General features: G+C 36.9%; 1 protein-coding gene across 10 annotated transcripts in view; it reads right to left on the bottom strand.

The window, feature by feature from the left end:
- The window catches only part of LOC308338017 (ankyrin repeat domain-containing protein 26-like), a 140,450-nt gene extending 116,307 nt beyond the window's left edge, over positions 1–24,143 (bottom strand). For 9 of the 10 annotated variants that reach the window (XR_013966355.1, XR_013966356.1, XM_080831573.1 and 6 more), the window contains exons 1-5: positions 23,353–24,143; positions 18,137–18,219; positions 15,577–15,725; positions 2,043–2,210; positions 124–157 (exon numbers count right to left, since the gene is read on the bottom strand). Coding sequence is in view for 8 of the 10 variants with exons in the window: in XM_080831573.1 (XP_080687699.1) it covers positions 124–157; positions 2,043–2,210; positions 15,577–15,725; positions 18,137–18,219; positions 23,353–23,473 (555 nt within the window). In the remaining 2 variants the exon portion in view is untranslated. The remainder of the gene's footprint in view (positions 1–123; positions 158–2,042; positions 2,211–15,576; positions 15,726–18,136; positions 18,220–23,352) is intronic. The other variant, XM_080831571.1, reaches the window with a different exon arrangement.
- Between the last annotated feature and the right edge of the window lie 337 nt (positions 24,144–24,480).

The raw sequence follows: 24,480 nt of genomic DNA on the forward strand, positions 1-24,480 counted from the left end.
TATGCCTTTCCTAAAGTAATTTTTTATCGTGGAATAATATTTCTGATAAACACTATTTATCAAAATAACGTAATAAAATAAAAATTTAAAAATAAATGAAAAAAATTATATGTATATATTTACCTTTTCCTTGTCACTAGATGTTTCCTTTGCAGATCTAAAAAAAAATCAATTCTTTTCAGGCAAATATTAAATACTTAACATACAAAGAATATCTAAATCATATCTAAACTATATTATTAATAATGTTAACAAAGCATTAAATTTAGATCACACTGACAAAAAGCAAAGGAAAATCATAACGTTACTTGCATTATTTGACATGAAGAAACATACCACATTTTTTGTCATCATTTTCAATAAAAACAAGCTTTTACTGGTTCTAAAAACTATTTGGAAAGTGCAAGTTAAGTTCTTATATGAAAGAAACCCTTTTTTGATAATCATGATATTAGTGTTTTGAGGATCTACTGTGTAAATACTATGCATTATTATGAAAACTTCACATGTTTTAAAGGTATTTTAAGCCTCACAACAATCTTATAAACGTAGGTAATTATATTGGGTATTTTACACAGGAAGAAAATGAGGCACAGAAAAAAGTAACTTCCCAAAGCTGGTACAGGTGGTCAGGAGTAGACCCAGAATTCAAATCCAGGAAATGTGCCTTCAAAACACGTGTTTTACAGTATATGGTGAAAGTAATATTTAAGTGTTTTTAAGTAATCTGATAGCAAATGAATCTATGCGTATTCCATTTTTAGCTATAATTGTAAATAATAATTCATGAATCTTAACCATTTTTTAAATAAAAAACTTCATATGTAGGCAATATTGAAAATCTACTTTCAAACAACTCAAGATTTGCTTCTTCTAAATAAGTTGATCAATGGGCATTCATTTATTCATTCAACTGTTTATTCACAAACAGACACTTATTGAGTATACTATGTAGGTGTCAATGACACTGTTGGTACAGGAATCTTCAGCTTTGTAATTTAGAACTTTATAAACCAAAAGTAATAATCTATGATAGATTGATAGTTTTTTTTTCAATTATAAATAAAATCTTTCCCCTTCCCCCAGAATCTAAACAAATATTAAGTAAATATAACCAGATAATTCAAAGTACCTAATAAAACCATAGCTATTCATGATACTGTCAAAGGCACTGAATATCTGAAATTATCAAGGAATGGGGACGCCTGGGTGGCCCAGTGGGTTAAAGCCTCTGCCTTCAGCTCAGGTCATGACCCCAGGGTCCAGGATCAAGCCCCACAACGGGCTCTCTGCTCAGCAGGGAGCCTGCTTCCCTTCGTCTCTCTCTCTGCCTGCCTCTCTGCCTACTTGTGATCTCTGTTTGTCAAATAAATAAATAAAATCTAAAAAAATTATCAAGGAATGATTAGTTCTATTCAGAATGGCCTAAGGTTTGAATATTTACTATTATATGTATAGTTTTAAGTGAATGAATGATAGTATCTGCATATTCAATTATATGAGAATACTCCACGGTGGAACCAATTCTGAATAAACAATTTCTTGACACAAAACTACATGCATAGGAATACTAAGGACAATTACTATATCATCTTTAAAAGAATGTAATACAATCAATAAGCTTTCTAACATTTGGAAATGTGAAAAAAATTAAATAAAATAACCATGCCTATCTCCATTGGATCATTTCTGGGAGCATACAAAGGTATTCTAAAAGCTCCCATCTTAAAATTAAAAAATAAAGAAAATTCTTTTGAACTCCACATTCTTTTTTATATCATCCATTTCTCTATTACCTTTCCTGTAAAAATTCTTTAAGGAGTTCTTTATACTTATTCATTACAGTCCAGCTTCCATGGTGACTGTTGAAACTGCTCCTTGTCAAAGTCACTTGTCCTCATCTTAACCTTTCAAGCAGTGTGTCTGATATACTTGAGTATTTCTTGTCTTCACTTGTACCTACGCTACAGCATTTCATTTCCATAAAAAGTAATCACTGTTAAAATTCCTTCAGAAGGAAATAAAGAATTTGTAGATTTTACCTTCCTTCATCCTGATCCATTCCACTTGAAGTGTTGTCATCATTCATTTGTAGAGGATGAGAAGTTAGAGAAGGGGCTTTCTCAAACCTTGATGTAATCACAGATTCTTTTGATGTTTGTTTTTCTTTATCCCCTTTCCTTACTTCCTTTATATCCAAAGCAGGAGCACTATTTTTTAAAAATCCATTTAAAACATCCATTAAAAAGCTAATGTTTTCGGGAGCCTGGGTGGCTCAGTTGGTTAAGCCACTTCCTTTGGCTCAGTGGTCTTCTCCCTTCTCATGCTCTTTCTTACTCTCTATCCCTCTCTCTCAAATAAATACTCGACCATTCTCTTATACCATACACAAAGATAAACTCGAAATGGATAAAAGACCTCAATGTGAGGCAGGAATCTATCAAAATCCTAGAGGAGAACATAGGCAGTAACCTCTTCGACATCGGCCACAGCAACTTCTTTCAAGACATGTCTCCAAAGGCAAAGGAATCAAAAGTGAAAATGAACTTTTTGGGACTTCCCCAAGATAAAAAGCTTCTGCATAGCAAAGGAAACAGTCAACAAAACAAAGAGACAACCCATGGAATGGGAGAAGATATTCGCAAATGACACTACAGACAAAAGGCTGATATCCAAGATCTATAAAGAACTCCTCAAACTTAACACACACAAAACAGAAAATCACATCAAAAAATGGGCAGAGACATGAACAGACACTTCTCCAAAGAAGACATACAAATGGCTAATGGACACATGAAAAAATGTTCATCTTCGGTAGCCATCAGGGAGATTCAAACCAAAACCACATTGAGATACCACCTTATACCAGTTACAATGGCCAAAATCAACAAGACAGTAAACAACAAGTGTTGGAGAAGATGTGGAGAAAGGGGAACTCTCTTACACTGTTGGTGGGAATGCAAGTTGGTGCAGCCACTTTGGAGAACAGTGTGGAGATTCCTCAAGAAATTAAAAATAGAGCTTCCCTCTGACCCTGCAATTGCACTACTGGGTATTTACCACAAAGATACAGATGTAGTGAAAAGAAGGGCCATCTGTACCCCAATGTTCATAGCAGCAACGGCCACAATCCCCAAACTGTGGAAAGAGCCAAGATGCCCTTCAACAGACGAATGGATAAAGAAGATATGGTCCATATATACAACGGAATATTATGCCTCCATCAGAAAGGGTGAATACCCAACTTTTGTATCAACATGGACGGGACTGGAGGAGATTATGCTGAGTGAAATAAGTCAAGCAGAGAGAGTCAATTATCATATGGTTTCACTTACTTGTGGAGCAAGTAATAACATGGAGCACATTGGGAGATGGAGAGGAAAAGTGAGTTGGAGGAAATCGGAGGGGGAGACAAACCACGAGAGTGGTGGACTCTGAGAAACAAACTGAGGGTTTTGGAGGGGTGGGGGTGGGGGGTTGGTTGAGCCTGGTGGTGGGTATTAAGGAGGGCACATATTGCATGGAGCACTGGGTGTGGTCCATCAACAATGAATATTGGAGCACTGGGAAAAAATTAAATTTAATTTAAAAAAATCTTTAAAAAAAATTTTTTAAAGATTTAAAAAGCCAATGTTTTCTAATAATTTCACTGGTCAAGAATTTAAAAAAAAACAATTTTTTGTAAAATGCGGCTACCCATTTCAATTCATTTATTAGTTCACAGAACAGTTATGAAGTCCAACCATATATAAGCAAATACACATCCCTTGCTTCAAAGACTGATCAATATACAACTACAATACAATGTCTTTGTGGTGACAAAGCAGCTGTGGACCTCTTTGTAGGAGCTGTGGAACCAAGCACCATAAACCAAGGGACGTAGGAAAACTCTTGCCTACCCATGCATCAGATAACAGGCACACTCACTACAGTCCCAGCTATGGACCCAGCAATAGCCCATAGACTGGCTCCAGCCCCTTCCTCTCAACCACATCTGGGAGCCCCTGGAAAACACTTAGATAATCACCCATTGACAAAAGAGCTTTTTTAGAAAAACTAGATTTCCTACAGTAAAGTTCCAGCACACCACCAGAGCAAAAACAAAACAAAACAAAACAAAATCAGGTTTGGATACACTGGAAAGGTAGTCATTAAAGACTACTTCAAATGCAAAGACAGCAATGTAAAACTTCAAAGAATATAAAAAGTCAAGGAAATATGATACCACAAAATGATCACAATAATCTTCCAGTAATTGATTTCAAACACATGAAGATCAGTAGTTTATCCAAAAAAGAATTCAAAATAGCAGTTTTAAGTAAACTCAGTGAGCTACAAGAAAACACAAAAAGCCAATTCAGGGGTGCCTGGGTGGCTCAGTCTGTTAAGCACCTGACCTTTGATTTTGTTTCATGATCGCAAGGTCATGAGATCCAGCCCAGCATCAGCCTTATGCTCAGTGTGGAGTCTGCATGTCGCTCCCCCTCTGCTACTTGCCCGGCTCACACACGTGCTCTCTCTAAAATAAATAAATAAACAAATAAAATCTTAAAAAACAAAACAAAACAAAAAAACAGTTCAATAAAATGAGAAAAATACTAGATGAACAAAATGAGAAGTTTAATAAAGAGTTGGAAGGGCACCTGAGTGGCTCAATGGGCTGAGCCTCTGCCTTCAGCTCAGGTCATGATCTCAGGGTCCTGGGATTGAGCCCCACATCGGGCTGTCTGCTCAGTAGGGAGCCTGCTTCCCCCTCTCTTCAGCCTGCCATTCTGCCTACTTGTGATCCCTCTCTCTGTGTCAAATAAATAAAAGCTTAAAAAAAATGCTGAGAGAAAAGAACTGCCAACCAAGAATATTTTATTGAGCAAAATTATCCTATAGAAATCAATCAAATCAAATCAGTAAGTTTGATACACATTAACAGAATGGGAAAAAAATTACAAGATCATCTCAATATGTGCAGAAAAAGCATTTGACAAAATTCAACATCTTTTCATGATAAACACTCTCAATAAAGTGGGTACCAAAGTATCATACCTGAACATAACTAAGACCACATATGAAAAACCCACAGCTAACATCATACTCAGTGGCAAAACACTGAAAGTTTTTCCTCTAAGTTCAAGAATAAGACAAAGGCGCCCACCTTACCACTCGTATTAAACATCAGACTAGATAAAGAAATGAAAGGCATCCAGATCAGAAAAGAAGAAATCAAACTGTCTTTGTCTGCAGAGGATATGATCTTACATATAGAAAATGCTGAAGACACCACCAAAAAGCTGTTAGAACTAGCAAAGATGAAGGATACAATATCCACATATACAAATCCGTTACATTTCTATACATTAACCAAAAAAATCTGAAAAAGAAATTTAAAAATACCATTCACAAAAGCATCAAAAAGAACAAAATACTTAGGAATAAACTTAACCAAGGAGGTGAAAGATATGTACACTAAAATCTATGAGACTTTGATAAAAGAAACATCAGACACACAAATAGGAAGATATCTCATTATTCATGGATTAGAGAAATCAACATTAAATATCCACGTGACTCAAAGCCATCTGTAGATTCAATGCAATCCCCGTCAAAATTCCAGTGACATTTTTCAGAGAAATAGGAAAAAGAATACTTAAATTTATATAGAACAAAAAACACCCCAAATAAGCAAATCAGTCCAGGAAAGAACAAAGCTGGAAGCATCACACTTCCTGTTTTCGAACTGTTACAAAGGTACAATAATCAAAATAGGATGACCATTCATAAAAAAAAAAAAAAAAAACACAAAACGCAAAGAAACAGAATCAAGAACCGGACAATAAACCCATGGATATAGTCAACTAAAATTTGATAAGGGAGCTGAGCACACTCAAGGAAGAAAAGATAATCTCTTCAATAAATGATCCTGAGAAAACTGGATATTCACATGCAGAGAATGAAACCGGACCCCTAACTTACACCACTCACAAAAATTAACCCAAACTGGATTAAAGACTTAAATATATAACCTTAAACCATAAAACTCCTACAAGAAAACGGGGGAAAGCTCCCTGACATTGATGTTGGCAATGATTTTGGATGTGACATCAAAAGTACAAGCAACAAAAGCAGAATCGGTGGAACAAGCAATGTTTCTGCACGGCAAAAGAAACGAGCAACACTCTAGTTCCATTTACGTTGAATATATAGGGGAAGGAAAGGAAAAAACAAGATAAAAACAGAGATGGAAGCAAACCATAAGGGACTCTTAACTAGAGGAAACAAACAGGGTTGCTGGAGGGGAGGTGACGGGAAGATGGTCTAACTGTGCGGTGGGCATTAGGGAGGGCACTTGTGATGAGCACTGGGTGTTACATGCAGGTGATGAATCACTAAAGTCTACCCCTGAAACTAGTAATACAATATATGTTAACTAAGTTGAATTTATCTAAAAAACAAAGCAGAAACAAGTAACATAATGAAAAAGCAACCTACAGAATGGATGAAAATATGTGCAAACCACACTATCTGAAAAAAGGTTAATATGTAAAGTATATAAGAAATTCATAAAATTCAACAGCAAAAAAACAAATACAATTAAAAACTGGGCAAGGCATCTTAATAGACAGCTCTCCTCAGAAGATATTCAAATGGCCAACAGGACCAAAAAATGGGCTCGACATCACTATTCATCAGGGAAATGCAGATCAAAACCATAATGATATATCGATCACCTCACACCTAATAAAATGGCTTACAACAAAAAGGGAAGAGATACCACTGGCAAAGATGTACAGAAAAGGGAATCCTTACACACTGTCACAGGACTGTAAACTGGTACAGCCACTATGCAAAACAGTGTGGAGGTTCCTCAAGAAACTAAAAATAGAACTATCAGAATATCCAGTAATCCTATTTCTGGGAACATTCTGACAGAAATGAATCAGTATCTCAAAGAGGTACCTGCGCCTCTATGTTTACTGCAGCATTATTTACAACAGCCAAGACATGGAAACAACCTACATGCCCATCAGGGGATCCACGGATTTAAAAATGTGGTGTATATATATATAGGAGAAGGGAGTTGAGGGAAATTGGAAGGGGAGGTGAACCATGAGAGACTATGGACTCTGAAAAACAACCTGAGGGTTTTAAACGGGCGGGGGGGGTGTGAGGTTGGGGGAACCAGGTGGTGGGTATTAGGGAGGGCACAGATTGCATGGAGCACTGGGTGTGGTGAAAAAACAATGAATACTGTTACGCTGAAAATAAATAAAAAATTTAATTTAAAAAATGTGGTATATATTTACAATGGAATATTTTTAGCCACAAAAAAAAAGAGGGAAACCCTGCCATCTGTGACAGCATGAATGAACCTTGAGGGAATTAAGCTAAGTGAAGGAAGTCATCCAAAAAGACAAATACTCTATAATCTTACACACGGAATCTTGAAAAAAACACATTTATAGACTTGTGGTTGCCAGGGGTAGGAGGCTGAGGGAAATGGATAGATATTGGCTAAAGGGTACAAACTTCCCATTACAAGATTAGTAAGATCTGAGGGTCTAATGTACAGAATGGTGATTACAGTTAATAATACTGTTACATATTTGAAAGTTACTAAAAGAGTTGCTAAAAAAGAAATGATAATTATGCGAGGTGATAGAGTTATTAACACTATTATCATTTGACAATATAAAAGAGTATTAAAGTAATACAGGTATACCTTACACCTACACAGTTATCTGTCAATTATACCTCAAAAAATCTGGACAAAATTCAACAATACTCACATGTCAAAAATAGCAATAATCTGATTAATTTTGTTTGAAAATAAAATTATTTGAGGGTGCCTGGATGGCTCAGTCAGATAAGGTCTGCCTTCAGCTCAGGTCATGATCTCCAGGTCCTGGGATCGAACCCCAAATCAGGCTCCCCGCTGAGCTTCGCCCTCTCCCTTTGCCCCTCCCTCCTGCTCATACTCTCTCTCACACAAATAATTTCTTCTTAATTTTCTTAAAGAAAATGATTTGGTAACTTTTGTATACTTTTACCTTACTATTTAATCCTAACATAAAAAGCTAGATTTACTAATACAAAATTATAATTACTTTTTCATGGACTAAATGCATGCAAGAGAATATTATTAGCATATAGCTACCTAAACTCACAAAAAGACTAAATTTCCCACAAGAGATGATTAATTTAGGAATTGAACATGAGCCCCTCAGAGCACTGAAAACAAAAACAAAGCTAGCAATTACTGTTTTAAAACTGTTAAACAGATAACTATTCTAGTTAAAATTTAACATCCAAAAAAGAAGGATCTTCCTGAAAGCAATTATTGAACAATCTCTCTCGACCTAAATTTCAAAAATAAATCTATAATTACAGAATATGAAATAGCTTTCATTTTGAACACAGTTGATAGAAGCAACTTTTAAATAGAAAAAAATCTAGTTAAAGTCGCCTCAAACTTAGGGTGGGGGGAACCCAAATAGGAATAGGAAGCCATAGTAACAAGAAGCCACCATATGCAGTTTTAAATGCGTGTAATTGATCAATGCCTACTGGCCTCACTCACCAATCAGGCAATGTCAGCTCCTCCTTTCTAAAAGAAAGCCAATATGGAACAAAATCACTCCAATACACATGCCTCGAGTGCCAACCAACCAACCAACAGTCTCACCCAAATTACCATGGTGTTTCAGATGATGACAAACCACTTAATTCTCTGAAAGCCCCCCAAACCTTAAACTCTACTCTTCCCAAAACCCTATATAAGAATAGCAGACTGCTCTGTCAGAAAAGACTGACCAGCATAGTTCTCTCTTACTAGTAGGCAATAAATTCCAGCTTCATCTTCTTAGTTTACATATTGAGGGCTCATAATCCTTTTGCAAGAATTGTTAAAATCTTATAATAATTTACAATCATATTTCATTTTCCCTAATAAAATATAAATGAAGTTTGTGATTCCTTTGATCCATTTTACTATAATTAAAGCTAACATAAATACCAGTAAAAGAATAAGTAGCAAGTAACCACAATATTGGGCCCCCCAAAAATTAAAAAAAAAATGCATACAACTGACAGGTTAAATTGTCAGAAGGGACCCATGTCAAACTTTCCTTTTGTTTAAGTGAGAATCAGTATTATGTTAAAAACAATACATGCAGGTTAAACCCCATTCACTCAATAAACATTTATTGAATAGAACTATATATGCTAGAACATTTTCTAGGCACTGAGAACATGGCAATGAACAGATAAAAATCCTATTCATGAGTGAAGTAAACACAAAAAACAATAAACTACACAGGCAAAATAGCCAGTAGTAGAGGAGAAAAACTAAAGCAGAGAAATCAAATTTTGATGTGCTATAGGATAACCAAGAAATCAGGATATTTCCCAAAATATAGGATAACCAAGAAATCGGGATAACCGAGAAAGGCCTTAATTTTTTTTAAGATTTTATTTATTTATTTGACAGAGAGAGAGATGACAAGTAGGCAGAGAGGCAGGCGGCGGGGCGGGGGTGGGGGGCGGCAGAGCAGGCCCCCCACCGAGCAGAGAGCCCGATGCAGGGCTTGATCCCAGGACCCCCGCATCATGACCTGAGCTGAAGGCAGAGACTCAACCCACTGAGCCACCGAGGCACCCCGAAAATTTTAATTAATTTAATTAAATTAATTTAATTATTTTTTAAGCAAAAATTAAATTAAAAAAAAAAAAAGGAAGGAGCAAGGAGCAAGCAAGCCATAAGAGTATTATTGATGGGAAAAGCACTCCAGACAGAGTCAACAGGAAGTAGAGAGGTAAGCTCAAAGTGTTTATAGTGAGAAAAAAAAAAAAAAAGTGAAACATTCAGTGTACCTCAGCAGAGTGAAAAGGACAGAAAATAGGAGTTCAAATCAAGGAGAGGTAGTAAGCAATAGGGAGAGACCTGAGATGAATAGATCACACAAGGCCTTGTAGGTGTTAGAAAAAACTTCGGCACATACTCTGAGCGAAATGGGAGGCAACTGGGGTTTGAGCAGAGGAAGACATACTCTGACTTATGTTTTAAAAGATCCACTGTGTTTAGAATTAATGGGAAAAGAAAAGGCAAAAGAACGAACAAACAAGAAGACCAATTAGTTAATTATTACACCGATACAGACAACAGATGACAGTGGCTTGGTCATGGAGGATGTGTTTGGCTTCTGATTATATTTTGAAGGAAGACCTGACAAGATTGGCTGACAGATTAGATGGGGCATGTATGAAAAAGAAAAAGACAGGAGTCAAAGATGATACCAAGTTTTTTGGCAGAGCAACTAGAATTGTCATTAACTTAATTAGGAAAGATAAGAAAGGCAGGTATAAGAAAGAATATCAGTAGTTCAATTTTGGGCATGTTAAGTTTGCAATACCCAATAACTATCCCCCAAAATATCAAATAGGTGGTTTTATATGTAAGTCTGGAATTCCACAGAGAGATGTGGGCTGGAGATACAAACTTGAGGATCATTAGAATATACAAGATAGTAAAAGTCAATGGGACGCCTGGGTGGCTCAGTTGGTTGGGCAGCTGCCTTCGGCTCGGGTCATGATCCCAGCATCCTGGGATCGAGTCCCACATCGGGCTCCTTGCTCCGCGGAGAGCCTGCTTCTCCCTCTGCCTCTGCCTGCCACTCTATCTGCCTGTGCTCGCTCGCTCTCTCTCTAAAAAATAAGTAAATTAAAAAAAAAAAAAGATAGTAAAAGTCAAGAGAAAGAAAATCAAGGACTGATTCCTGGAAGGAGAATCAGGAGAATGAGGAGAAAGAAGCAAATCAGGCTGAGATGTACAGACTAGAAAGGCAGGGGGAAACCAGGTGAGTGAGTGATATTCTGAAAGCTACATGAAGACAGAATTTTGAAGAGAGTTTTCCAATGGGTCAAATATTGCTGATAGGTTAAAAAAAAAGAGATCTAAGAAATTATGTCTAGACTTATTAAAATGAAAATCAGTGGTAACCTTTGAAAAATCAATTTTGGAGTAATGGGAGTGAAAATTACTAGTGAGAATTCAAGAGCGAATGGGAGGGAAGTAAGGATCACTGAGTGTACGTGGTTCTTTTAAGGATTTCATAGCTAAGTGGAATGATCACAGATGACTCAATTTTCTTGTTTAGTTCAATCCTTACACAATGATGATGTAGTATTTTTGTAATATTTTGAAATTTTTTAAATTGCATACATGTAGCACTAATTTTTTTTTTAATGTGCCTGACCAAGGGGACGCCTGAGTGGCTTAGCCGGTTAAGTCTTCGACTCTTGGTTTTGGTTCAGGCCATGATCTCAGGGTTGTGGGATCAAGCCCTGCACAGGGCTCTGCTCTCAGTGCCAAGCCCGCTTGTCCCTCTCCCCACCACTGCACCTCACCCCCCACTCTCTCTCTAATATAAACAAATAAAATCTTTTTAAAAAGCCAAACCAAAGCATTAAATAATTCAGGAAATTATACAAGCAAAAGACTCCTTAAAAATTTTCTAGATATATAATATTATATAAACTGATTATCATTTTTCTCATGCTTAGAAAGACCACAGAAAAACTCTAAGTTCCAACAGCAGTATTTCATGCTTGATAAAAATCATCTAACTCTAGGATAAATTCTACTATCCAAAATCATTAGTCATATTAAAATTCTGTAAGGAAAGTACAAGGGGTTTAGAATGTAGAAAATATTCCTATTTTGTAAACTGAATTCTCATAAATTCTATAATATGAAGTCACTATTGAAAATTTTGGTGAGGCGCATGTAGAAATAGATTCTCTTTAAAAAGGAAGGATAATATGCTGGGGTGGGGGGAGGGAGAGGGGGGTGGGGTTATGGACATTGGGGAGGGTATGTGCTATGGTGACTGCGGTGAAGTGTGTAAATCTGGCAATTCACAGACATGTACTCCTGGGGATAAAAATACATTATATGTTTATTTAAAAAATAATAATAAATTAAAAAATTAAAAATAAAATAAATTAATTTTTGTAAAAAAGGAAGGATAATAGCACGCGTGCATGGTACCTTAAGAAGAAGATTCAACGCATTAGCAACATCTTGGTTTATAGCACAGGGATCAAATCAAATGTTTGTATAGAACATGGGAGAAGTTGCTATATGAAATCTCTTGGTAATACTCAGATCAATTTGAGGGTCCAACATTTGAGCACTCATGCATTAGGAACCAAAACCAAAACCTAGTGACTAGCAATTTTGTTGGTAATAAGAGTGCCAGTATAGCAGGTAACTTCCTTTTGCAACACAGCAGATTTTAAAAGTATTCCATTTTTCACAAAACTCGACCATTCTCCTACACCATACACAAAGATAAATTCTAAATGGATGAAGACCTCAATGTGAGACAGGAATCCATCAAAATCCTAGAGCAGCACATAGGTAGTAACCTCTTCGACATCAGCCACAGCAACTTCTTTCAAGACATGTCTCCAAAGGCAAGGGAAACAAAAGTGAAAATGAACTTTTGGGATTTCCTCAAGATAAAAAGCTTCTGCACAGCAAAGGAAACAGTCAACAAAACAAAGAGACAACCCACGGAATGGGAGAACATATTCGCAACTGACACTACAGATAAAAGGCTGGTATCCAAGATCTATAAAGTACTTTATATCCAAGAGGCTGGTATCCAAGATCTATAAAGTACTTCCCAAACTTCACACCCAAAAAACAAATAATCAAGTCAAAAAATGTGCAGAACAACAGACACATGAAAAAGTGCTCCACATCACTCAGCATCAGGGAAATACAGATCAAAACCACAATGAGATACCACCTCACACCAGTCAGAATGGCTAAAATTAACAAGTCAGGAAATGACAAATCCTGGCGAGGATGCGAAGAGAGGGGAACCCTCCTACACTGTTGGTGGGAATGCAAGCTGGTGCAACCACTCTGGAAAGCAGCATGGAGATTCCTCAAAAAAGTGGAAAATAGAGCTACCTTATGACTCAGCAATCGCACTACGGGGTATTTACCCTAAAGATACATATGTAGTGATCCGAAGGGGCATGGGCACCTGAATGTTTATAGCAGCAATGTCCACAATAGCCAAACAATGGAAAGAACCTCGATGTCCATCAACTGATGAATGGATAAAGATGATGCGGGGTATACACACAGACACACACACACACACACACATATATACATATATATACATATACATATATATATGTGTGTGTGTGTGTGTGTATATATATATATATATATATATATATATATAATGGAATAGTATGCAGCCATCAAAAGAAATGAAATCTTGCCATTTGTGATGACATGGATAGAACTAGAGGGTATTATGCTGAGTGAAATAAGTCAATCAGAGAAAGACAACAATCATATGATCTCCCTGATATGAGGAAGTTGAGAGGCAACATGGGGGACTTGGGGGGTAGGAAAGAAATAAATGAAACAAGATGGGATCGGGAGCGAGACAAACCATAAGAGACTCTTAATCTCACAAAACAAAGTGATGGTTGCTGGGGGGAGAGGGGTAGGGAGAGGGTGGTTGGGTTATGGACATTGGGGAAGGTATATGCTATAGTGAGTACTATGAAGTGTGTAAACCTGGTGATTCACAGACCTGTACCCCTGGGGCTAATAATACATTATATGTTAATAAAAAAATAAAAAATTATATTAAAAAATGGGCAGAAGACATGAACAGACACTTCTCCAAAGAAGACATACAAATGGCTAACGGACACATGAAAAAATGTTCATCATCATTAGCCATCGGGAAATTCAAATCAAAACTACATTGAGATACCAACTTACACCAGTTAGAATGCCCAAAATTAACAGGACAGGAAACAACAAATGTTGGAGAGAATGTGAGAAAGAGGAAACCTGTTACACTGTTGGGAATGCAAGTTGGTGCAGCTGCTTTGGAAAATAGTGTGGAGGTTCCTCAAAAAGTTAAAAACAGGGCGCCTGGGTGGCTCAGTGGGTTGGTCCTCTGCCTTCGCCTCAGGTCATGATCTCAGGGTCCTGGGATCGAGTCCTGCATCGGGCTCCCTGCTCGGCAGGGAGCCTGCTTCCTCCTCTCTCTCTCTGCCTGCCTCTCTGCCTACTTGGGATCTCTCTCTGTCAAATAAATAAATAAAAATCTAAATATATATATATAATATATATATAATATATATAATGTAAATATATATATATACATATATATATATATATATGTATGTATATATATATATATATTAAAACAGAGCTACCCTAAGACCCAGCAATTGCATTACTGGGTATTTACCCCAAAGATACAGATGTAGTGAAAAGAAGGGCCATATGCATCCCAATGTTCATAGCAGCAATGTCTACAATAGCCAAACTGTGGAAGGAGCAGAGGTAACCTTCAACAGATGAATGGATAAAGAAGATACGGTCCATATATACAATGGAATATTCCTCAGCCATCAAAAAGGATGAATACCAACATCTGCATCAACGTGATGGAACTGAAGGAGATTATGCTGAGTGAAATAAGTCAAGCAGAGAAAGACAATTATGACATGGTTTCACTTATTTGTGGAACATAAGGAATAGCATGGAGGAATTAGAAGGAAGGGAAAAATGAAGGGGGGAAAATAAGAGGGGGAGATGAACCATGAGACACTATGGACTCTGGGAATCAAACTGAGGGTTTTAAAGGGGAATGGGGTGGGGGAGTTGAGTGAGCCCAATGATGGGTATTAAGTAGGGCATGTATTGCATGGAGCACTGGGTGTTATACACAAACAACGAATCACAGAACACTACATCAAAAACTAATGATGTACTGTATGGTGACTACCATAGCGTAATTAAAAAAAAAAGAAAAAGAAAAAGAAATGCTGGGGTAGAAAAATAAATAAGTAAATAAAAGTATTCTAAAATTTGCATAAAACATGACATCAAACCAAAAACTTTAAATATACTTTGTTAAACAATCAGTACCTTGTAGACCTAAACTCATTTTTTCAAACAGTCGCGTACTACATTGTTTTACAGGGGTGAAAGTTTACTTCCCTATTGACAGATACTTAGACTATCTCCAACTTTTTATATGAAAATAATGCTATAATAAATATCCTTAACATATGTCATATTTTATATATATATATAAATGTATAATAAATGTCCTTAGAATGTGTGTGTGTGTGTGTGTGTGTGTGTGTGTTTACACAAGTCATGTTTTCCTATAGGATCTAGTCCTAGCAATGAAGTTCTTGGGATAAGAGGTCAGAATATATAAAATTTTTGAAACACACTGCTAAATCACCCTTCGGAAGGGCTTTACCAATTTTATTTAACAACAGTGTATAAGAATGCCCTTTTCTTCACATTTGCTAACTTTGGTTGTTAATTTTTTAATAAAATATGTATCACTATGATAGCAAAAAATGGTATCTCATTATTTAAATTTTTCTGATTAGCACCCAAGATGAAATAGCCTTACTAAAAAACATAAAATTTGTTAATCATGAATGTTAGCTCCAACTAGAATTTGTTTTATAGGAAAATAATAATTACCTACTATTTAAGCATTGCTATAGGCTTACCCATCAGATTCTTCATTTTCCATAATAGGACATAGGTTGTTATCAGTTTTTCCACTCCCTCTTTGATGCATTAGTCCAGCAGCAGCAGAAGCATATACGCTTTCTAATACTGCCATTTCATCATTTTGGTGCTTCTCCGTTTCTTCAATCTTTAATGGAAGTTTGATAAGAAGGATAATCGTTACTAGTTTATTCATTAAAATGAACTTTTTTCATTAATTATACATGTTTTAAAGATTTTATTTATTTATTTATTCATCAGAGAGAGAGAGAGCGCACAAGCAGGAGGAGGTGCCAGCAATGGGAGAAGCAGGCTCCCTCCTGAGCAGGGAGCCCAATGCAGGACCCCATCCCAGGACCCTGGGATCATGACCCAAGCCAAAGGCAGGCTCCTAACCAACTGAGCCACCCAGGCATCCCAGAACTTTTTTCATTAATTATATCATTTGACTCTTAGTTTGTCATAATTTTAATTGATAAAAATATTTTGTGCTTATCATTACAAGTAACTGCAATTTTTATAAATTCTGCTTCATTTCTGTGTCAATAAAAAGAGAGGAATTGGGATACGTGGATACCTTGTTGGCTAAGTATCTGCCTTGGGCTCAGGTCATGATCCCAGAGTCCTGGGACAGAGTTCAGGCCTGCTGCTTCTGCCAGGACTTCCCCCTGCTTGTGTGCACATGCTGTCTCTCTCTCTCTCTCTCTCTCTCTCTCTCTCTCTCTGACAAGTAAATAAAATCTTTAAAATAACTAGTTTGGTTTATACTTTTTGCCATTTGCATGTCAAACTCCTGGTCTTCTTTCCCTTCAAACGTAACCCCTGGGTTCCTTACTTTTTTATTTTCTATGTCACTATCAAAACTGTCATTTTTGTTAAAAATATGCTCAAAGTCTGATTTGTTATCATTTTCAGAGTCTGATTTATTTTCACTTAAGGAAAGATCAGAAGATGACTGGCAACTATGATCTGAGGATGAATGAGAAAGAACGACATTTTCAAGTCTAGACTCTTTCTGTTCAAAGATGCAAATGCATCTTTTTTCTCACAATCAAGTCTATCATTTGTCAAATTAGAAGGTATTTCCATTAAGTTTGCTCCTTCTTTAAAGTGACCATGTAGTGAATCTTCCTTAGGATAAGCAGTAATTTTTTTTTTCCACAAATTTCACCAAACTTCTGCTTTAACTCTCTGGTGATGAGTTTTAACTTATTTTTCCACTCTAATTTGTCTTGTTTGGTCCACATGTCCTCACACTTTTGAACTGAGGGATGTTCTGAATATAAAAATCTATCATCCTCTCTATCACATTCCTTATTCATTCCTGGTTCTTGAGCCATTTTTGACAGATATAAAAGTTAAATTGCTGTGTTTCATTTTCAGATGTCCTTTCTGTTGGCATACATGTTTGTAAAATAACTTTATCCTTAAGTAATCAAGTATGGACAAAGAAAAAATTAGAAAATAATTAAAATTTAACTGTTAAATGTCTTAATCTATGTTAAGCTGCTCCCAAGTCACTGGATTGTAACTAAGAAGCGAAAATAACTTGCCCTAGCCTGAGACAGAAGAAAAACACAAATCCATAAACTTAACTTTGTCAGTTTTTTTAAACTAAACAATTCATTACATGTCACATCTACCAAAAAATGAATTAGATGATTTTCAATGTTATAAACTTAAAACCATTTTATCTTACCATACCTTAAACAGTGACCCCAATAGTGCATTTGAGAATTTTTTTAAAGATTAATAACTAGAGAATAGACAAACTTATTATTAGGAGCCAAAATCAATAAACATCAATCAGAAAGAAAAATAAATTCCTAAATTTTAATTCAAATTATATACTATGATAGTGTTATACATCACTATAAATTATCTGCCTGTATCCAGCTATTGTAACGTCCACTGAGAGTGGATAAGAAAAATGCGAATAATATTTACAGATTCCCTATATGGAAATGAAATAACTGAAAACATTCCTGTTTATTACCCAAATACAAAGGTCCCATCCTGGAAGGTTTGATTCTACAATAGGCAATTGTGTTCATTTTATGATCCTACTCTCTGAAGTCAACTACACAGAGATCACAAGACAAAATAAATCTTTAATCTTGGCATTAGTGACTGACAATACAGAACTGCACGTTTTGAACCACTGAGAACTGCACATTAAGAACCACTCCTTCTACATGAATCTAAGTCAATAGTCATAATTGTTATACTGCACTTAATTTCAACTGCTTAAACATATGGTTCAGTATTTGATGTCACCTTTTTAGCATGTAAAAACTTACAAAAATGGAAGAAGCAAACAATATTCAGGATTTTTTTTGGTCCAATTCCAAGGATGAAGTTTAACTACAAGCTACTATAAATTCTAACAATATTTTAAATATGGTAACTTGTAAAATTTTACAAAAACTAAATACTAAATTATAATCGATCAACTTCAATACATTTTGTTCAGAAGATAATTTCATTTGAGCTATGTTACATTCTTAAAGCAGGGAAAACAATATAAAATTGGAAATTTAAATTTAAATTTGTATATACCTGCAGGTGTTTATTTTCACTTTCATTAAGACTTTCTTCCTCTTTTTCTGTTGTCATTTCTAAGTCTAGTTCTGCTGAAAAATCTATATATTTTATTAAAATAGACAAATTAGACTGGTTAGATAAAAGCTATAACCTTCATAAAAATAGAAAACAACATCTTATCAATTAAGAGTTTAAATTAAACTTAATCTTTAGCTGGATATTTACTTTAAGAAATACTTTTCATTATCAAAAACTTCAACAAACCATTTGGGAAATACTAAATGTCACTAGGTTAAAGGCATACAAACATCTCAAAGAATCATTCACAAATTCACCCACCTAACACCAATGAACAAAACAATCAGAAACAAATTTTTAAAATGCAGCAGAAAGATATAAAATCACAACAGACTATTCTTTACCTTGTTACAGTACCTCTTAAACGTCACCCTAAGCTTCAACTACAACATTATTCATGGTTTCCAAAATTACTAGTATTTTTTATGCCTTTATCAGTGTACAACCTTCCTATGGGTGTATTTCCCTGATGAATGTAAACATTCCTAAAATGTTTTCCTCTACTTCTTGACAAATTTCTTCACATCTTCTAGGACACAGACTGCTACACAAAGTCATCCTTGATTAAGGCTACCCTTCCCTAGATAAATAGATCTCTTTCTTTGGGGCTACGTTAGTACCACACAGATTTTTCTAGTGCATCTTCACCACCTGAACTGTAAGTTACTTCTTTATGTGTACATATTCCTTTTGTTACTAGACTGTATGGGACAATCTCTCTCTTTCTCTTTTTTTAAGAGAGAGACGGGGGGAAGGAGAAGAGGGAGAGAGAATTTTGACCAGGCTCCACGCCCAGCACTGAACCCCACTTGGGGCTTGACCTGAGCCAAAATCAAGAGTTGGACACTCAACCGACTGAGCCCCCCAGGGGCCCTGTATGGGACAATCTCTTAAATCATCTCTGTGTAAACAGTCTTTATTCTACTCAGTAATTATTTACTGAGTTCCCAGTAAGTGCTAGGCACCCAGGTTTAAAGCAGCATGTAGATAAAAGGTGTCAGGAATGGTTTTTGTAGAGATAATGCCTGAACTGAGACAGCAACACTGAGGTCAGCCAGAGTCAAAGGGGTTAGAGGGCGCAGTAAGACAAGGGAGAGAAACACACAACAGGGTAAATATCTGTCTAAAATACAGGAATCAAAGAGGAAGACATCAAAAGCAGTTCAGATGCCAGAGAAAAGGGCAGACAGTAGAAAGGGTTAGAGAGCTTAGCAGAACTCAAAATTATGAAAGCCTTATATGTAATTTTAAGATACCTGGACACAAACATATTTTCAACAATGGTTCACAGTCATATTTGCATTCGAGACACATCACTCTAAATGCTGTGGAGAGGGATGAATCTGAGGGGCATTGTAATAAAAGATGGGAGATGAATGAGAAGGCACTGATGCAAAATAAAGATGAAGCACACCTGAACCGACAGAATGGTTCTAGAAATATTGAGGATATAAAATTATCAGGGCCAGTACAGAATAAATCTATATTAAATGAGTAAATACACAATCTTGGGTCCCTAGCAACCAATTTTGCTCGTTACTTTATAAAAGGCATCAAGTGGGAATTATTCTACATGAACTGTTTTAAGTTGAATGTATTTATTTTATAATTTTTCTGTTCCATATCTTCCTATGTTACAGAAGCCTGTGGGTGCTTTGTTTTAAAAGTCCTGCTTCTTGGATCTACCAAGCTCATGAGGAAGTAACAGGAACAAGTCACTTGTATAGGTAAGTAACTTTGAATTTATTGTCTGCATTCACTACTCTAGGAGATAATTGAAAATCTTTTGAAACTATAGTGTTAATTCTACAAGTAAAGAAAGAACATAAAACTACAGGGGTGAAAAAAATACTGTACAATTTATTAGTACCGACCTGATCATATGACTGATGAAAGGCCCTTAGTTAACTGGTACATTAAGTAGAGCACACATTAGATATGGTTAATCAGTAGACTGAGTATATCAGGAGAATGTTATTTTTAAACGGTGTAGTACTCCTTAAAACCAATATTCCACCTATTCATCAAAATTAATGAAGGGGGGCGCCTGGGTGGCTCAGTCAGTTAAGCGGCTGCTTTCAGCTCAGGTCATGACTGGATCCTGGGATGGAGTCCTCCATCGGGCTCCCAGGTCAGTGGGGAGTCTGCTTCTCCCTCTGCCCCTCCTCCCACATTTTCTCTCAATCTCTCTCAAATAAATAAAATCTTCAAATAATAATAATAATAATAATAATAATAATAATAATAATAAGGGGCATCTGGGTGGCTCAGTGAAGTAAGTGTCTGGCTGTTGATTTCATCTCAGGTCATGATCTCAGGGTCGTGAGATCCAGCCCCACATCAGAGCCCGTGCTAAGCGTGAAGCCTGCTGCTTGGGGTTCTCTCCCTCCCTCTCCTTCTGCCTTACCTCCCTCCCTCCCCACCTTCTTGCTCTCTAAAAAAATAAAATAAAAATAATAAAACAAGAACATAGACTATGCATACATAGTTGAGAAGATGATACTATATAGTAAATTCTCAATGATTCCCATTAATGCTGGGAAAGACAACTCTAAAATAAAGTCATAGAGAATATAGGAAATATTTTAATATTTGGTTTGGGAAGCTGCATTTTCTAGTTACATTGAATATAATTGGACCAATACTTGTGAATTTAAAGCTATAAAAATAAAGTTAAGAAACTTTGTTTTCAATAAGCAATCTTTAGACCTCAACCTAGTATCCTTAGCTGAGCACAAACTTCTAAATATAATACTGCCACCCACTCTCAAGTGAATGCTAAAAACAGCCTAAAAGAAATTACAATCTCCAAAATCTTTTTAAAAAAAGATTCTACGGGGGATATGGACATTGGGGAGGGTATGTGCTATGATGACTGCTGTGAAATGTGTAAACGTAGCGATTCACAGACCTGTACCTCCTAGGGATAAAAATACATTATATGTGTATTAAAATTTTAAAAAAATTCTATTTATTAAAATAAAAAATATGTATTTCAGAATTAGTGTCACACTTACTGATAATAACAATTTTAATATTTAGGGAACCAATCCTGTATTTCTATAGTTTCCAAAAGTAGTTTGATTTGGTAGATCATGTCAGTCTTTCAAGGGTTTTTGGAAACAGCTCTCGTATCAAAAAATTACCTATCTTAAAAAAAAAGAAAGCCATAGCTTCCGTATCTCACTTGAGTAATGAAGACCGACGTAACCTGTATCTTTGATGTCCAAAAGACCTGAGGAGGATGGATATGTGGTTCTAGTGCAAATACCCTCGAGCCATCTAAAGTGAATTCTCTGGAGTTTCCTTCTCAACTCCAAGACTTCTCAGCTAACGTAACTTTCCCTTTTCCCTTGTTCCCTTCGCTATGCCCCTTCAAAAAGTAATTTCTGGGAGCACCCGGACGGAACGGCGGGTTGAGCATCTGGCTCCTGATTTCAACTCAGCTCATGAGGACAGAGTCTTCAGATGGAACCCTGCATGGAGGCTCCAGGCGCAGAAGTGAGCCTGTTTAAGGAACCTCTCCCTCTGCCTTTGCCCCTCCCCCTGATCATTCTCTGTCTCTCTCAATCTTGCTCCCTGAAACAAATAAAGAAAAAAAAATCCTAAAAAAAGACTTATTTGTGGATCTATAGTCTTGATTGTTCCGCTTTTACACCCTTTTTATTAGGGATTATCTCCACCACTTCTTTCCTTTTTAGTTAGCACTAGTATCTTACATCTATAACCACCCTTTCTGCATCTCCTTTCTCCCGTCTAGCTGAAAACATGCTTACAAACAAAAAGGAAATAATGTTTTCCTTGATCCTGTGGTGTCTTGAAGTATCCAGTGGCCTTTCCAGGTGTCTCTACGTGGAAGTCTCCACCCTTGCAATGGAGCACATGACCAATGGACCATTGACATTTGCATCACCTGACAGGTCAGAATGCAGGATCCCAGACCTGCCGCTCACAATGTTCATTATTTTTGAAAGATTGTATTTATCTCTTTGACAGAGAGAGATCAAAAGTAGGCAGAGAGGCAGGCAGAGAGAGAGGGGGAAGCAGGCTCCCTGCGGAGCAGAGAGCCGGATGCGGGGCTCGATCCCAGGATCCTGAGGTCATGACCCGAGCCCAAGGCAGAGGCTTAACCCACTGAGCCACCCACGCGCCCCTCACAATGTGCACTTCTTTTTTTTAAAGATTTCTTTCTTTCTTTCTTTCTTTCTTTCTTTCTTTCTTTCTTTCTTTCTTTCACAGAGAGATCACAAGTAGGCAGAGAGGAAGGCAGAGAGAGAGGGTGGGGGGAAGCAGGCTCCCCGCAGAGCAGAGAGCCTGATGTGGGGCTCGATCCCAGGACCCTGGGATCACGACCTGAGCCGAAGGCAGAGGCTTTAACCCACTGAGCCACCCAGGCGCCCCCACAATGTGCATTTTTAACAAGGTCTCCGAGGATTCAGTAACATTGGAGAAATTCTGGTCCATACTGAGTCTGCTGCCACATTCCTTCACCTTAACTTCACCTTCGAGAAGCAAGCTTCACGTTCGTCACTATCAATTCTTCAAAACTGGAAAAGTCTTAAAAGTCACAAACTTTCTAATAGACTTTTTAGCACGGCTAAGGCTTCCTCAATTTCCCCCAAACTGACCCTGCTCTCTTCTCCTTCCAATACTCTTACTTGGCACTCAATGATACGATTTATGCAGTACCACCATTTCACATGCCATCCAGCCACACATTCTTATAGCTGACTAGAACATAGCTTTGCATCATCAACCACGTCAGTCCTTAATGTCTTCCCAGCAGCGAGGAAAGCAGTAACAGGGGGAAAATTTTGGAATCCGACTCCGACAGGTTTTGGTACCGGAAGCGCCCCTGATGCCCTTCCGGCATTTCAAACAGTCGGCTCTTCCTTTTAAAAGAATTGAGCGAAACCTTCCATGTTTCAGAAGCTCTTGTTCTTAGGCTTGTAAATATCTTCTGTTCAAACATAGATATCAGCAATAACATCTACCTTATTTATGTCAGAACCTTCACTGAAGCTTGCCCCCAAAGTTAAATAAATAACTAAATAACTAACTAAATAAAAAGACTTCAGAATAAGAAGACTGTGAGCATTTCAAATATTTTAGTGGACTTCTTTACACCGTTCAATTTGTATTGTAAAATTTACCTGATTGGGATGCTTGAATTTCCTCCATGTCTCTGGGTTGATTCGAAATGAAACCTTTCCCCTCCACAGCAGGCTGGATGGGTATAGAAACAATATGATTAAGACATAATGAACATTTCATGCAATCTGTAGTTAAAGCCTCAAAATAGAAATGTAAGTTTTACCTTCCGGTGAGAATATTTTCCTGCAGAATCTAAAAAGCAAAAGGGTCATCTAGTTAGCTCCATGTACATAGAGAAGCCCACAAACACTCATGCACTTGGTACTAAGCTGAATCCTCATGCCTGGCTCAGATTACAAGTGGGTTTGGGGGTTGTTTCTGCAGACAGGAAGGTGGGTTGGCCAGAAGGGCAATTACTAATGAGAGGAACACATCGTTGACCCTGAGTGGACATACGTGAAAGCCCATGGTAGAATGCTACACCACATCCTTAAGGCAGCACAGCAGAATCATTTATACCATTGGACTCTAAGTATGTATGACCTGCTTCAATTTGTCCTGTCCTGTAGGAGTACACAGTGCTGATGATAGGCCAACTGAATGCATAACTGAGTTTTCATCAAACAAAACCGTAGGAACTGATCAGCTTGGATATACACTTGTGGGATCACAGTTACTAAAAGTACTCATTTTTGTCCATATCCTTGTGGGCTACCGGTATGCCGACATTTCCTGCATCCACTAGTTTAGCCACCTTAAAGTTTCTTCATTCACTTATACAAGAAGGTGTCTAAAACACATCTAAGAAATAATGTACAATAGCTTTAAATATGGAAATATGACTATGTATATGGAACAAAATCTATTGAATGGCCACAGAAATCCTAGGTACTGAAAATCTTTGGTCACTGTCATACTTATTGATAAAAACAATTTTAGCATTCGGGGAACCAACCCTATAATTTCTTTGGATTCCAAACGTAGTTTGAATTGGTAGATCATGTCAGTCTTTCAAGGGTTTTTGGAAACAGCTCTCGTATCAAAAAATTACCTATCTTAAAAAAAAAGAAAGCCATAGCTTCCGTATCTCACTTGAGTAATGAAGACCGACGTAACCTGTATCTTTGATGTCCAAAAGACCTGAGGAGGATGGATATGTGGTTCTAGTGCAAATACCCTCGAGCCAT

Source organism: Martes martes (genome assembly GCF_963455335.1).
Source record: "Martes martes genome assembly, contig: scaffold_135, whole genome shotgun sequence".
NCBI lineage: Eukaryota > Metazoa > Chordata > Mammalia > Carnivora > Mustelidae > Martes > Martes martes.